The 16203-nt window shown below is 35.3% G+C and overlaps 1 protein-coding gene across 2 annotated transcripts; it reads right to left on the minus strand.

Annotated features, from left to right (window-relative positions):
- Positions 1 to 1638: 1638 nt before the first annotated feature.
- LOC116109642 (target of rapamycin complex subunit LST8-1) lies at positions 1639 to 7938 on the minus strand. Of its 2 annotated transcripts, none has more exons than XM_031395868.1 (11): positions 7720 to 7938; positions 7250 to 7346; positions 6544 to 6645; positions 6319 to 6431; positions 6130 to 6199; positions 3746 to 3823; positions 3013 to 3129; positions 2829 to 2923; positions 2650 to 2729; positions 2489 to 2548; positions 1639 to 2074 (listed from the first exon to the last, which is right to left on the minus strand). In XM_031395868.1, exons 2-11 carry the CDS (start codon positions 7295 to 7297, stop codon positions 1947 to 1949), a joined length of 891 nt encoding a protein of 296 aa, XP_031251728.1. In that variant the 5' UTR covers positions 7298 to 7346; positions 7720 to 7938; the 3' UTR covers positions 1639 to 1946. The 2 variants fall into 2 exon arrangements, with proteins under 2 accessions (XP_031251728.1, XP_031251727.1); XM_031395867.1 differs by having other exon boundaries at positions 7227 to 7346; positions 7720 to 7936.
- Between the last annotated feature and the right edge of the window lie 8265 nt (positions 7939 to 16203).

Here is a 16203-nt window from a genome sequence, read left to right on the forward strand (position 1 = left end):
CCATGATTGCTCTTAGGCTTGGAAGAGTATTCTTAAGCTTAGATGTGAGGCTAGGTTGAGAATCAAGTGTGAGGTTGGTGATGAGAGACATATTTGGCTTTGGCATGATAATTGCACAATCTTGGTCCGTTTGCCCTCAAATATCGTCCTCGAATTATTTACAAATTCGGTTTATCTAATGAAGCCCGAGTTAGTGAGATTTGCGATCAAGGTGAGTGGAAATGATCAGTGGCAAACTCTTGTGCAGTGTTGAAAATGAAAAGGTTGGTTAATTTCAATCCCACCATGAGGGAGGATAGAATTGTTTGGATCCCATTTATGACCAAGGGTTTCTCTATTAGTTCGGCATGGGATGAAATAAGGCTAAGGAAAACTAAGGTTGATTAGTCCCATCTTGTGTGGTTCCCAAAATCAATTCCAAGACATGCTATGATTCTTTGGATGACTATCAAAGGGAAGCTCAACACAAAGGATAAGCTTGAGAGGTATGACATTTCGCAAAACTCGTTGTTGTTTTTGAAATTTGCCCCAAGAAAACTTGGATTATCTCTTTTTCTCTTACCCTTTCTCTAACTTTATTTGAAGCCAAATCCTTGCCATTAGCTCTATGGGCTATAGGGCGATGCCATGAAATATTTATATTCATGACTTTATCTTAAATTGGAAGAGAAAAAAGCTCAAGTATTTTTTTGGTGAAGTTGTGTTTTAATGCCACTATCTATTGGATTTGTAAAGAGAGAAACAATAGGGTGTTTGAAGGAGAGTGTAAAGATGCACTAACCATCCACAATATCATTTAGTGGTGAGAGATAGAGCCATGGAGCTTAGGAGGATGAAGAGGACCACGGGAAATAGAAGCTTTGTGCAAATTTGGGGGTTAACGATGTTTATTTTTTATGGGTGATCATTCTGGGTTTTGTGATCTTGGTGGTGGTAGGGTCCTAGGACAAACTTATTATTGAGGCTTTTTGTTGAGCACATGGGGGTCAATGAGAGTAGCGGTGTTTTTTTTGGCTCTAAAGAGTTGGGTTAATCAAGGAAGACCCTGGGGAAGTTTTCATGCTTTGGGGAGGGGTGGAAGTTGGTGAAAGGCGAGTGTCAAGGCAACTGTCTTTTTTGATGGTGCTGGCGCCTGTGTGAGTGCAGGAACTAGCGCTTGTGCGCACAGTATTGGACGTGCTAGTCTGCATGCATCTGCACTAGGGGCATATCAAATGGTTTTTTTCGGTTTGTTGGCCACTTTTTCGATCATTTATGATTTTTTTGAATGTTTCTGCAACCCAAGGCATAAAAAAAGAATTTAATTACAAAATTTTGTTCGATGCCTTGGGCTTTTGGCGTCGCATGTGGAGTCTTTGCCTTTTCAATTCGGGGGGCGGGTGGTTGTTGGGATTTTATCACCTATTTAGACATTGTCTTCTGACTCTCTTTGGTTTTATTCCTAACCCGGGGCATGTCCTGACTCCTGAGGTAAGAAGAGTTTTTCGTGTATTTACATAGTCTTATATAGACTATTTTATTTAGGTCCTAACCCAAGGGATTGTCCTGAGACAGGCTGGCCTCCTTTTATACAATTTTTTTTTTTTTCTTTTCTAATGAAAGCTTACCTATAAAAGCTTGACCATAGACTACTCACTATTTTTTGCAATATAAAAGTTCATTATTTAAAATCCAACTGTTAAGCTGGCAGTACACAACACAATTATTCAATAGAGGCAGAATAAAAAAACAACATATATTCATCTCCAGTAAAGTCTATAACCACATTGGAGAAGTTGAACATCAAAGTTTAGCTCTTGGAGGTGGAACAGGAAAAGGAAATGAACAAAAAGAACCCCCAAAAATCACTTGCAGCAAAGATCTTTTACTACAAGTTATGGACATAATGGGTGTAATTTGTTATCACCAACTCATACTCACCCAAAAACCGAAACATTATATGATGTTCAACATGTAGAGGGTTCAGCTCCATCATGGAGCGCACAACAAACGGTTGCTTTGTGGTGCCCTTGATACACCCTTATGTCTTCACCATTTGACATGGACCAAAGTCTTGCAGTTGCGTCAGAAGACGCTGCATACATTAAAAGATACAAGCATTTTATCAAAATGATCAACATGGCAAATAATAATCATATTTGTAACTTGAAAACTCACTACTCAATGTGGAGGTCCACATCTGTATGAATCTGAGTGGTTCGATAATTCTACAAACTATTATACTTGAGCATGAAAAACTTTCTAGAAATTAAAGAAAGGGTAGTAAAAAGGGCAAGTCTATTCCCGAAGACCAAAGTTCTATTAGATCATCAAACTCTAAACTAATTTCCTTTCCTTCTAATTGATGCTTACACACGAGAGCTAGATGACTTCATAGTGTGGTTTGATTGAAAGTAAAACCGTAATTACTCAGATTTAATCCAATGAAAGTTGCTTAAGTAATTAGTAGTAACTCAAGTTATAGATTTTATTTAAACAACCAAAATACCTGTTATGAGATAGGCACCATCTACTGAGAAAACACAGTCCCATACCCATCGTTGATGCCCTGTATAACAAATGAAACAAAAACAAAATTTAGTATTGGCTATATAGAAATAAATCTAGTCACTTGAGTAGGCCCTATAAAACAACGACTTCAAAGAATACCTATCAAGGTTTTCTCTAACGTGAAACCGTCAACATTCCAAATCTTGACAGTGCAATCGGAGGATGCAGTGGCCAGATATCTAGAAATAAAACATAAACACTTATTACATTAATATTGACTCACAGCAAGATTACTAAGTAGGACAGAAGTAAATATATGGGGAATGAGGAAACAGTACCGATGGGGTTCACAAAACTCAGGAGAAAGGAGACATTTGAGAATGTATCCACTATGTGCTTGCAGCTTATGAAGTGGCTCAAAGTTGGTCATAGTCTGCCAGAAAAGTGAATAGTGAGATGTAGCAGGAGTCAAATCTGATATACAGGGTAACATCACATGGTTGATTTGCATGAAAATGCTACCTGGGTCCCTCGCATCAAGCGCCAAACATAACATGTTCCATGATTATTAGCAGCAACCACCATGCTCCCGTCCCACATAACTGTTAAAGACCTTACAGCTGTATCCACCTCTGGCACCTAGGTTAGCAGCATATATTGGTATAAAAAGGTATACCGATAAAATACGACAATAAATTTACTAGGTAGCTCCCATTTTCAGGGTGCATGTTTGTTTGGGTGTGTGAATGAGTGAGAGAAGAAAATAGTATTATTATTAAATGTTTTTATATATCTGTTTCCTATATATCTGTTTCCTGTTTTTGGTTTTTGTTTATTTAGAGAAGGATAGAATGCAATGGCAGACCCAAAGCCTAAGGGTCATTTTCTTAATGATAGTATGGGCCAAGAAGCCTCAATACCTATTTGAATTAGGGCAAACCAGCTCTTGTATGGGAGGAAATCCATTCCAGTGAATCAAGATACCATAACAGTACACATATAGATACATCAGGAAGATAAAATAGAAGTCCTCAATCCATATGGATTTGTTTCTCATCCACACACAATCCAATTGCCTCCGCCTTTTGTATTAATTTTCATTGAAGAATTAACTTTCAGAAGAAACTTGTTCTCCTTTAGTAAAGTTATTGGAAGACGCCATGAAATTTCACCTTGTTTGAATATGGTACTGACTGTTTGGCACTCTGATTCAAATGAATTTGAAACGTGTTTAAAATAAAAGAACAAAAATTACCAATTCACAACTACATGAATTTGCTGTCAAATCCCACACACGAATATTTCCATTCTGGTCTCCAGATATCAGTTCCGTCTGCAAAACCACAGAAATAAACTTATAACAAGATATTAAACTAACAAGCAAAAGCACAGCATCATATAGAGAAAGAACATTTATGGAAAAACATAGATAAAATAAGAAGAAAAATTTATCAAAAAAATTGTGATAGAAAAAAAAGAGAAGACGTCACATCTCAGTGAACCCATTTTACATCACGGCTGACATCAGCATTGCTATCAAGAGCTTGTTAGTCAATATATCTCTAATTAATAGAATCAAATTCCTGATCCAAACATCAAAACACAGGCAGTGAAAGGCAAATATCAGGAGAATTTGCTTTCGTTTCTCTTATATGACAGTCCCCTCAAGATAAAGAAGGGGCAGTTCAGGAATCTGCAAAAACGTGCCAGCTAATTCAAATTCACATCTGTCAAAATAGACCAATATAGAAAAATAATCATCCGAAAAATATTTGACAAGTACATTTTGTTAACATTTACTCAGCACGATTTCAAAGCTGTTATTATAAGCTAATCTTTCCAATGTCCCTCATAACAACTACACTAGGAGAAATCAATTTGGCACTTTAACCTTCACACACGAGATCAGTGAATCAAAATTTCAAAAGAAAATACCGTAATCCAAAATGATTGAAAGCAAGTCAGGACAGACAGAAAAAGGAAACTTGTAACTACAAAATGGCAACTCAAATTCTCACTACAACAAGAATCTACATTCTCATGAACTTATATGTTCTTTTACAACTACTTAGCACCTACTAGAAACCAATAACACATTGAATGAAAATTAATCAGATGGCTGAGAGATAATATGATACTTGACCTGATTTGGGTGTAAGACAACAGTATTAACAGCAGCACGACTTTCATATTCCATTTGACAACCTGCAGCCCTGCATTTGACTTAAAATACAAATAAGCCTGAATAACTTTCAAAATAGAGCATAGAAATACCATGATTAAATTAACAAAAGACCAACATCTACTCTCTCTGCAGAGTTTACAACTTTACCTTAAATCCCAAATCTTTACTGTACCATCCTCAGAACCTGAATACATCCAGTTTCCATCACATTGAAACCCCACTGCCATAACATTATTTGTATGCTGATCATAGCTCAGCACCTGCCTTGCAATTTTTTAAAAGAACAATCCCATCAGTCAAAGAAGAAAAAAAATAACAGATAAAAAGATAAGAGTTCAGAAACAAAATGAAAAAAATAGGAAAGAGACGCACAGGCTGAGGAGTGCTTGAGTTAACATCAAACAATCGAATATGTGGATTACCCGCTGCCGCCAAGTAGTGTTTATTTGGAGTTATCTCTAGCCGATTAACTTGCTGTATACATTTATACCACAAATCAAATATGATATAACCAACCAAAAAAATGAAGAGTATAACTTGATTGGAAGAGCTGAAAAATTTAAGGTAACTTCATGCAAATTAGAAACATAAAACCCAAGTAATGTCTATTACTCGCATATGGCTAAAATTTTGGGTCTACATCCACGGCTAACATTAAACTTGTAAAAAAGTTACAAGTCTATTATTCTATCTCATAACTCATATCACTACTTATCTTACATTCAATACTATAAGTTTGACATTCTAATTATAAGTTGCATATTTCTTTTGCAGCTTTGCCATTGTTTTTATATATGAAACATCTATATCAAGAAACTTCCCTTGATACAGTCGTTTACATGATTATATANGAACTTGTTAGTCAATATATCTCTAATTAATAGAATCAAATTCCTGATCCAAACATCAAAACACAGGCAGTGAAAGGCAAATATCAGGAGAATTTGCTTTCGTTTCTCTTATATGACAGTCCCCTCAAGATAAAGAAGGGGCAGTTCAGGAATCTGCAAAAACGTGCCAGCTAATTCAAATTCACATCTGTCAAAATAGACCAATATAGAAAAATAATCATCCGAAAAATATTTGACAAGTACATTTTGTTAACATTTACTCAGCACGATTTCAAAGCTGTTATTATAAGCTAATCTTTCCAATGTCCCTCATAACAACTACACTAGGAGAAATCAATTTGGCACTTTAACCTTCACACACGAGATCAGTGAATCAAAATTTCAAAAGAAAATACCGTAATCCAAAATGATTGAAAGCAAGTCAGGACAGACAGAAAAAGGAAACTTGTAACTACAAAATGGCAACTCAAATTCTCACTACAACAAGAATCTACATTCTCATGAACTTATATGTTCTTTTACAACTACTTAGCACCTACTAGAAACCAATAACACATTGAATGAAAATTAATCAGATGGCTGAGAGATAATATGATACTTGACCTGATTTGGGTGTAAGACAACAGTATTAACAGCAGCACGACTTTCATATTCCATTTGACAACCTGCAGCCCTGCATTTGACTTAAAATACAAATAAGCCTGAATAACTTTCAAAATAGAGCATAGAAATACCATGATTAAATTAACAAAAGACCAACATCTACTCTCTCTGCAGAGTTTACAACTTTACCTTAAATCCCAAATCTTTACTGTACCATCCTCAGAACCTGAATACATCCAGTTTCCATCACATTGAAACCCCACTGCCATAACATTATTTGTATGCTGATCATAGCTCAGCACCTGCCTTGCAATTTTTTAAAAGAACAATCCCATCAGTCAAAGAAGAAAAAAAATAACAGATAAAAAGATAAGAGTTCAGAAACAAAATGAAAAAAATAGGAAAGAGACGCACAGGCTGAGGAGTGCTTGAGTTAACATCAAACAATCGAATATGTGGATTACCCGCTGCCGCCAAGTAGTGTTTATTTGGAGTTATCTCTAGCCGATTAACTTGCTGTATACATTTATACCACAAATCAAATATGATATAACCAACCAAAAAAATGAAGAGTATAACTTGATTGGAAGAGCTGAAAAATTTAAGGTAACTTCATGCAAATTAGAAACATAAAACCCAAGTAATGTCTATTACTCGCATATGGCTAAAATTTTGGGTCTACATCCACGGCTAACATTAAACTTGTAAAAAAGTTACAAGTCTATTATTCTATCTCATAACTCATATCACTACTTATCTTACATTCAATACTAAAAGTTTGACATTCTAATTATAAGTTGCATATTTCTTTTGCAGCTTTGCCATTGTTATTATATATGAAACATCTATATCAAGAAACTTCCCTTGATACAGTCGTTTACATGATTATATATAAAAAAAAAAATGACTAGCATAAAATAATTTTATATGCAAGAACACTTGTATTCACAAAAATCAATTGAGGATGCAAGTTCACACAGTTACCGATATGTGTAGAACAAATATTAACAAATCAAAGCGACTTATAATCATGAAAAAAAAAAAAAAAAAAACAAAAAACTGAAACGACCAAAGGATCATAGGACAGAAGGACAAACAGAATCTGGGTATTGAATAGTACGGTAGCAGCGCCCGCTTTTTGCCTCCCAAAACTTAATTGTGTGATCATAACTAGCTGTTGCGAGTATTACTGACGGTTGTGCCATCTTGATCACCGCCTAATCAAGATTATTAACACCTCAGTTAGCCAAAACTAATTCAAAACTCATGACCAAAACAAAAAAAAAGAATCAAAAGAATTGGGATAAGCGTTTTTAGGAATTGCAGAGAGAGTTAGGCATTAATTTTTTCTTTCTGGGTGAGGGTATAAACCCAAACCCTTCCTGTAAAATATTACTAAAAAAGACAACGTGTTTGATATTTTTAAAAGGAAACCAAATTGGTTTTTATTTCACACCCAATCCACTAAACTCTAGTTCTTAGATAAATTTTATCAAACAATTGACGTGCACATATTTTTCAGCTTCATCAACCCAACATTCTAATCACCCAAAGCATAAACCATCTCATTCTTGATGGTAACATACTTACGTTTTTGTACTCCGTCAAGCCCTTTCACAATTAGTTTCTATTTGAAGATTAGGGCAATAATGGCCAATCCCGAAGCATAATCTCCATAGCTGTTAAACCAAGAAAAACAAAGGAGTTGGTGGTTGGGTGTCAAAAGAACTGAGGCAATTTCAATGGATCTATTATGTAAGAGTGGTGTACTAATTGGAGGAACCCAACGAAACCATTACGTTGATGTATTTATTAAGATGAAAAAAAAAGAGTACATCGAATTTGACAGACTTGGCAGTTGGTAATATATATATATTTTTTAAATGAGTAATGCGAAAGTTATCGACTGTCATGTATCGAATTTGTGTATCGAATGACGTGATAAAATCTTGATCATTTATTTATTATTAGTTAATATTAATCAATTGTCAGGATTTTATCACGTTATTCGATATACAAATTCGATGTAAACTTTTCGATAACTCTATCATTTTTTTTTTTAAATTGATAGTCATAATGATGTCACGTCTGTTAATAAACTACTTGATATCTATTTTTCGTAATTATATCATTTTTCATTTCTTAATGAGCTTTTCCCACTTACCTCCAATGTTTGAATTTGTTTGCACAAAGACTATAACAAATTAAAAATTAACACAACATAAGTTCATAAATGAGAAAATATACACTCTTAAAGGAGTGAGTGGTTCCAGGTATTTGTTGGGTATTGCTGAGAACTGCAATCGGTCGGTTCCTAGCAAAAGGAAATCGAAACTTGAAATGTAGGTTCTGATTTATTTCTCGGGTATCTTATAAAATTACATTAGCTCCCTATTAATTTAAAAATTAATACACCTTGATAAAATAACAAATACACCTCTAACAGTTCAAAAAATTCACTGATAGACCCCTAGCTCCTAAACCGGTTCCCCATAGGGTACCCAAATATAGGTTTTAGTTCCGGTTCCTGGTTCCAACACTACAGAAATTGAAACCAGACTCAGGGATTCCCAAATCTAATTTTCCAAAACCGAAACCTACCCTGTGAGGGAAAGTTCTAGTTCCTACCCTGAACAGGAAATTTAGGTACCTGCCAGTTTTGGGTTTATCGTTTACCCATGCTCACCCCTAGTTACATGTATTAACTTTGTGAATTATTTAGATATTATGCAAGTTTCATGTGCTTATTTGTGAACATTGATTAATTTGAGATTGAGAAGATAAGTTTAAGAATATTTTTTTTTAAAAGTAATTTTAAGGACTTAATTTCTATTGACAAATGTTCAGTTTAGTGATTTGTTATTCACTTTTATTCGCATTGTAACATATGCATCATATTTTAAGGTTAAGTTTTGAAGTACTATAAGCCTAGGTTTAAGTCAACAAAATTTTATTCATTGACTTGAGTTGTGAATTTAGTCATAAGTTGATAATTTCTTTTTTTTTTTTTTTTTTTTTGGTGCGCACAAATATCAAATATTCTTCGAATGTGTAATTTACATATACTATTAAAACTGGTGTACATTTGTTTGTATCTTATGTTCATTCATGCACAGTATTACCAATCTTGGTATCAAACAAAAGTTAGCAATCTTATGTTCATTCATGCACAGTATTACCAATTTGGTATCAAACAAAAGTTAGCAATAGATGCAGAGCTACTAAGGTTGGAAGAGGCAAAGAGTCTAAGGTTAGACTTGAACTTTACACGGATCAAGTTTTTCTTTGAGTTTGTCTGTCAAAAGTAGCTATGCTTATAATGTAGGGTTTAGAAAAGTAAGACCATTTGCTCGTGGGTTGTTAACTAGCTAATAACTAAGTGAGCGTTTGGTTCGGGGTTATAAAAGATCACATTGATAATCTATCTTTTAATCCGGCAATTACCACGTTTGGGTATTAAGTAATAAAAGATTCTGGTAATCGACCAATGCCAATAGTGATTACTATAAGTAATATAGGGGGTAATTCGATTACCGTCTAAAAGGGTGTTATTTTTTTATTACTGGAGTGATCCACTGTTCATACCAATTTTACCCTTAACTAATAAACATTTTAGACACAAATGCCTTCATACATCTACTAAATAACAATTAGCCCAATTGTGCGGAATGACTATTGTAATCTCATATATTAATTTTTTGGACATAAATACCCTTACTATTTACATAAATAATAACCAAAATACCCCCAACCACCCAAGACGACTACCTGCCGTCTGCCACCACCGTCGATCGCCATCGATAGTCATCAAAACGGCACACGAACGACTGAATCTGGTCGATCGTGCTCCGATCTGCCCGTTAATGTGTTGTTCCCATGAGTTTACTTCAAAGACAGTTGATGACTATTGCACATCAATGGGAATTGATGTTGAACATATAGTACCACAAGTACATACCCAAAATGGTTTGGTAAAACTATTACAAGAACTTCGCTATTACGTACGCAATTACATGTGTAGCATGCTTCACTGCTCCAGTGCGACTGTGCTCCCAACTCTCCCATTTGTCGTTCCCTTGCCGAGGTAAGCCACCTACTTCCTATATTTCATATTTGTTTTACAACATGTTGCTCTCGTGCTCTGGATGTTAGTTGGTTGCTTGTTCTGGTGTGTTGGTGAGAGTTGGCAGTTTGCGATTTGGTGGTTGTTGGGCGTGTTGTTGTAAGCTCTTGTCTAGACTGGTGAATGCATATTTAAGCTGGGTTTGTTTAGACTTGGGTAGGGACTGGTCCCAATCGGGTTCAGGTCTAGGCCCAATTAGGATCGGTCCTAACCGGGTTCAAGTCTAGGCCCAATTGGGACCAGTCGCTCATGGGCCCGGTCCTAAGCCCATGAGAAATTTCAAGGCCCGGATCGGTCCCTAGGACTAGTCCTGGGCCCATAGGACCGCTCCTATGGGCCTGGAAAATTTATTTCCACCCCCAACTTGTTTTATATTTAGGGGCCAAATAAGGGGGTTTATGTAATTTTTAGGGGCTTGGAAATTTTATTTCTACCCTTCGAGAGATTAGTAAATTTTTAATTAATTTTAAAAAATAATAAATTAATAAATAAATTAATGGTTAATTATAATTAATAATTATTTATAAATATGGGGATTTAAATTTAAAATTTAAAGAGATAATATAATTAATTAATTTTAACATAAATGTAATATTCACACAATCACACTTCACAAATAAACAATTAAATAAATTGTTTTTATTAAATTATTCATTGTCAACAATATTTACATCGTTCAAATCTGTGTTCCTGAAGAGTTCGAGTAGTTCGGGATCTTCAGAGTGCTGTTGTAGTCTTTTCTCTGCATAAGTCGAATCCTGTAAATACGTTATCACTTCAATCATCTCATTGATTAAAGAACATCTTCTGTCTTCAACAATCTGGCCACTCATTGAGCATGTTGACTTGGATGCAATTGTAGAAACTAGCACGATAAAATGTCACGTGCCATTTGGGCTACAATGGAGAATCAACTTTGATGTTGTTTCCACCATTGAAGCACATCCATCTCACGTTTCTCCTTTTTCGTCATGTAGGACATGTACATTTGTAGGTAGCGATTCAGCTCATTTGTTCCATGTATATTCGAGCTAGAGTTCCTACTTCCGCCTCCTTGTTCCATATATGTCCACATGCTCGATTCTTGATAGTTGTCTTCATCAAGGTCTTATTGGTCGTCTCTGCTAGATGTTCTAGTTCCATTGTACTTGCTCTAATATAAAGAAAAAAGGCTTTTCAATTTTTGCTTAAAGTTAATCAAATAATACATATAATCATGTCCTAAATGTTGGTATAGCTCAGTAACTATACAATTAACTACGTTTAATTTAAACCTAGGATTTACAACAAGGTCTAATCCATATAAGAGTGGAATATCTAAGGCCAATATTTCTCGTTTTTTTTTTCCATCTTTGAAACAATTTCCATTAAGACGTCATTATATCTATATTTAGCAAAAGTTTTAGAAATTTGAAGTAAAATATCTAATGCTAAATTAGTAGTAGAATAATAAATACCACTTAATGTATTAGTGGATTCATAAAAAACTTTAAGAAATGAATAAAAAAGTTCGCAAACCGTCTAATCATCATAGCTGACAACTTCTTGCGATGGTTCTTCCAGTTGATGAAATCTGTAATTTGTTTTGCGGTTGGCAAAACTTTTTCCAACATCAAGTAGGTGGAGTTCGAACGGATAGGCATGTCCGTACATAACTTCAAAGGTCAAACTAGTGGGTCTTCTTGCTTACAATATTTGATGTACTCTTGCCATCTTTTGTTGCTACCGCCGACAATGAATCCGATAGCCACGAGCACCCTCTCAATCTTCGAATTTATAGCTTCTAAACCTGCTTTAACAATCAAATTGATGATGTGGCAAGCACATCTCTAGTGAAAAAATTTGCTTTCATCACGCAGATCTAATCTCTTTTCAAATAAAAAGGTAGCCGCGATGTTAGTAACTGCATTATCTAGCGTTAGCGCTATAACTTTATCAGTTAATACATATTCTTACAAAATTTCAAGTATTGTAAAATAAACAGTGTCAGCATCATGTACAGTATATATTGGTCTAAAACCTATCAATTTTTTTGGTAAACCCCAACCATGATCTAAGTAATGTATTGTATAGTTAAAAAATCTGTTTTTGATCTACAAACCCATATGTCTGAAGTAAGTGCAATAGATAGATTCCTAAAATTTTGAAATTCGTTTTTAAGTTGAACATTTATTTGGTTATAAAGTTTTAATATGTCTCTTCTACTTGTACTTCTACTAACAGGGGCATATACTGGACAAAATACAGTTTTAATTATGTGAATAAAATAAGGATTTTCAGATAAAGAAAGGGAAGAGTCTGTAGCAACTATGTATTTTGCTATTTCCTCTCGTGCTTGGAGTACATTGTATTGCCATGTTGACAAAGTTGAGGATTAAAATTAAGTTGAGTTTGAATTTGCTTACTGGGTGTGGTTGAAGATGAATCAGACAACTGCATTATTTGGGGTGCTTCTTTTCCAAGTGTCATCGCATCGTCGAAATCTCCTTCTCAGCGCCGATAACGGTTCCACAGAAATACATACCCCGCATGATTCTTCCCCCTTCCCATTTGCCTTTGCCTTTTTTGATTTGGTGAAATGTCGCCATACATCAGACACGACTCTCTTTAACAGTCGGGGGGGTTGGGCCGTGGAGTCACAGCTCGCTTGTGTTTGATTGCACCCCATCCCAATTGAATGTGGTTGTTATCGTTGAATTGCAGTTGCTACCTCTAGAAAGGGTGAAAATGGATCGAACCCTTCCATTTCTTCGGTTGATGGAACGTAGAACTCATTTGGCCCTTCCATTATGAATTTATGATATAATAATAAATAATTGAAATGAAAAAAACTTGAATAATAATATGAATAAGAGATGATATTGAAAAATAGAAAAAATAGAATAATAGAAATAAATAAATAAATAATATGAATAAATTATAAATATAAATATAAATTGAATTGAAGAGAATATAAATGAGAATTGGATTGGAGTAGAGAGATTGAGAGTTAGTGTGAAAAAAAATGGAAGTGTGGGGGATTATTTGTAGTGTAGGTTTGAGGGGGAAAATGAAAAAAAAGAACTTTTTCCCCTCTCAAGCACATGACCGTTAGCTGCCTAGGCATGACAATGTTCCTCGGGATTTCGGGGACCCGTCCTGCCCCTCCCCATATGGGGCGGGGAAGCCCCGGTTTTTTTGGGGATAGGGGCGGATGTGGGGGGTGTTTTAATCCCCGTCCTCGGGGATGGGGCGGGGGTGGGTGATGCCTTTCCCCCGGCCCGCCCCGTATATATATATAAAATTAAAAAATGTTATATATATATATATATAATATATTATATAATATATATATATATTATATATATTACTTTTCACTAATATCCTTATATTTCACCTAATTAATATCCTTATATTTCACCTAATTCACAATTATCCTACCTATATAAACCTATATTTTCCTATTTCCTCACCCTAAACATTGACAAGAACAAACCCTAACCCATATTTATGTATAATTAATTATGTTTAAACATTAATTTAAGTGTTTGTCATGTGGACGAGAATTAACATTGTGTTTGGTAATGCTCAAATTAATTTATTGTTTATATAAAATTAACGGGGCGGGGACGGGCCTCCAACATTCCCCTTTGGGGCGGGGAAGGAAATTCCTGTCATCCCCGTAACAGATGGGCGGGGGTGGGAAATGAGTTTTAGGGTGAGGATGGTAACGGTGAATGAGATCCCTGCCACGCCCGCCCCGCCCCGCCCCATTGCCATGCCTAAGCTGCCAATAGTTATAACCATTGGCAGGTCATGTGCTGTATTAATCGTATTTTTTTTAATTTTGTAAAATATCAATTTAACCTCTAATATTTTTGTTAAGTTTAAAATTTATAAGGGTTTTTGGATATTTTCCAGGAGACTTTTTTGAAAATGAGTAAAGGGGTTTGGGCCTAGGCCTGGGATTGGTCCCAGGCTCGGGCCTTGGAGGAGGGCCTGATCAAGGGACTGGTCCCTCCTCCCATAGGCCTGGTCCGGTTTGAGACTAGGCCCTCCTAGGATCGATCCTTTGGGTCGGTTTTTTGGGATCGGTCCCAAATGCCCAGGTCTAGGTCTATTGGATTTTAGCATTAGGTTTTTGTGCTTGTTGTGTAGGTTGATCTTTAATTTCAAATTCGGTTCAAAACTGGGTACTTGCTTTGGTTCGGCTGATTGCTTGAACTAGTTTATCGATTCAGTTAAAAAAAACACTGGACTGGTTCGGGTACTCGGTTTTGCACACCCCTACATATAACATTCATAAATGACTAAAACTGCATTCAAAATCATATGTTCACAAGCACTTCTATCAATCAATGTCTCGCATACCCACCATCACTACAATTAAAGTTCAAATTTCATATGTTTCCTAATATTAGGTCCAAATATTCTTGATTATTAAATTGTCATCATAATTCTTCAAAGAACAAAAAACAGATATAAGAGTAGGATAAACACATGCCTGAGGAATGTACCGCCTAGACTTGATAGGTTTGGACTGATAAATAGGAGAAAAAAAATTCCTTTGTAAACGGATCAGCCACTGTAGGTGCCTTAGTTTTAAACGCTAATATTGTGTCCGATTCATGTTCAACGCCTCTACCAATAGCCTTCCGGTAAGCCTCTCTCGATGAAGAGCATGACACAACTGGATTTTCTTTGCCCTTGATTTTAGCAAGTGGTTTATATATTCAACTCTAGCTAAATTAATGTTAAGATAATAAGTAAACTAAGGAAACATTTTAAACTTGCGCCCGCATGTCAGAATGCTAAACTGAGGCATATAGATGCTTGTATGTAACACAAATCTTTGAAAGTTTCACATATAAATAATATTTAATTAAGCAAAACTTTTTTTTTTTTATTTGAAAAATATTCTCCACCCACAAGTTTGACGCTGAAGCCGAGGTAACATCAAGATCTCTTAACCCTTCTTTGCTTGTCCTTCTATAGGGATCAAGATAATGTGAAAAAAAGATATTAGAACACAAATATAGGATAGATTAAATAAATAGAGACAAATACATCGGTTATTGAATACTAAATGTTACCAAAATAAATAGAAAGTATTTAAGTCTGCCTTCTACCTTAAATTTTCGTGGCACACCCTTTAATTCTCCTTATTATTATTAGGGTAGGTGCCCTAGCGCTAATCTAATTGTAATAGTTGACTACTTGTAAAAACATGTTGATATTAATAAAAATGCAATTTGACTATATTATGTCTAACTATATTATGTAAATCGTATTTCGGATATGTTAAAATATATGTCTTTAGAATGATAGAATTGTGATGAGGGTATCAAGTGCTTTAAATCTTGATTGTAAGAATCCTATGATCATAGTAGATGGTCGTTCTAGAAATTGTTCGCAGCCCCAGTATTATTCTGAAGTAAGGGCATAGATAATACGGTAAGACTATCATAGCGTTGAACGACCATATCAAAAGATTGTAACAAATCTTGCATGTTAAAGTTGTTTGGTGACAACTTGGTGCAACGCATGGGTGCTTGCAGTCGGCAAGTTCACATGATTGACCAGCCAGAGGATTCCATATAGATGGTAACCCCAATGTCTATGGAATATATCCTCTAATGGATGGTGATGCATGTGATCCTTAGAGTTAAAATCACCAAAGAGTCAAGTGTAAATATTGGTGTAGTTTGACGTTGGCTTGACATAGTCCTATTTAGGGTTATCAGCAAGGGAGTGATTTGCTACATTGAGAAGTACACTATGACTATAGTGGATTGACATATGATTCATCACTCTTGAGTACAGGAGAATTTATCTTGCTGAGTAATTTGGTACACGACAACGACCATAAAACTGTGGCCACGGTGGAATTGAGTTGGTGCTCAAGTTCGATTAAGTCGTTAGTTTGAATTACCGAATACGAACATAGTATATTTGAAATTGACATTATTTCT

This window comes from Pistacia vera, unplaced genomic scaffold, assembly GCF_008641045.1.
Source record: "Pistacia vera cultivar Batoury unplaced genomic scaffold, PisVer_v2 Contig586, whole genome shotgun sequence".
NCBI classification, from domain to species: domain Eukaryota; kingdom Viridiplantae; phylum Streptophyta; class Magnoliopsida; order Sapindales; family Anacardiaceae; genus Pistacia; species Pistacia vera.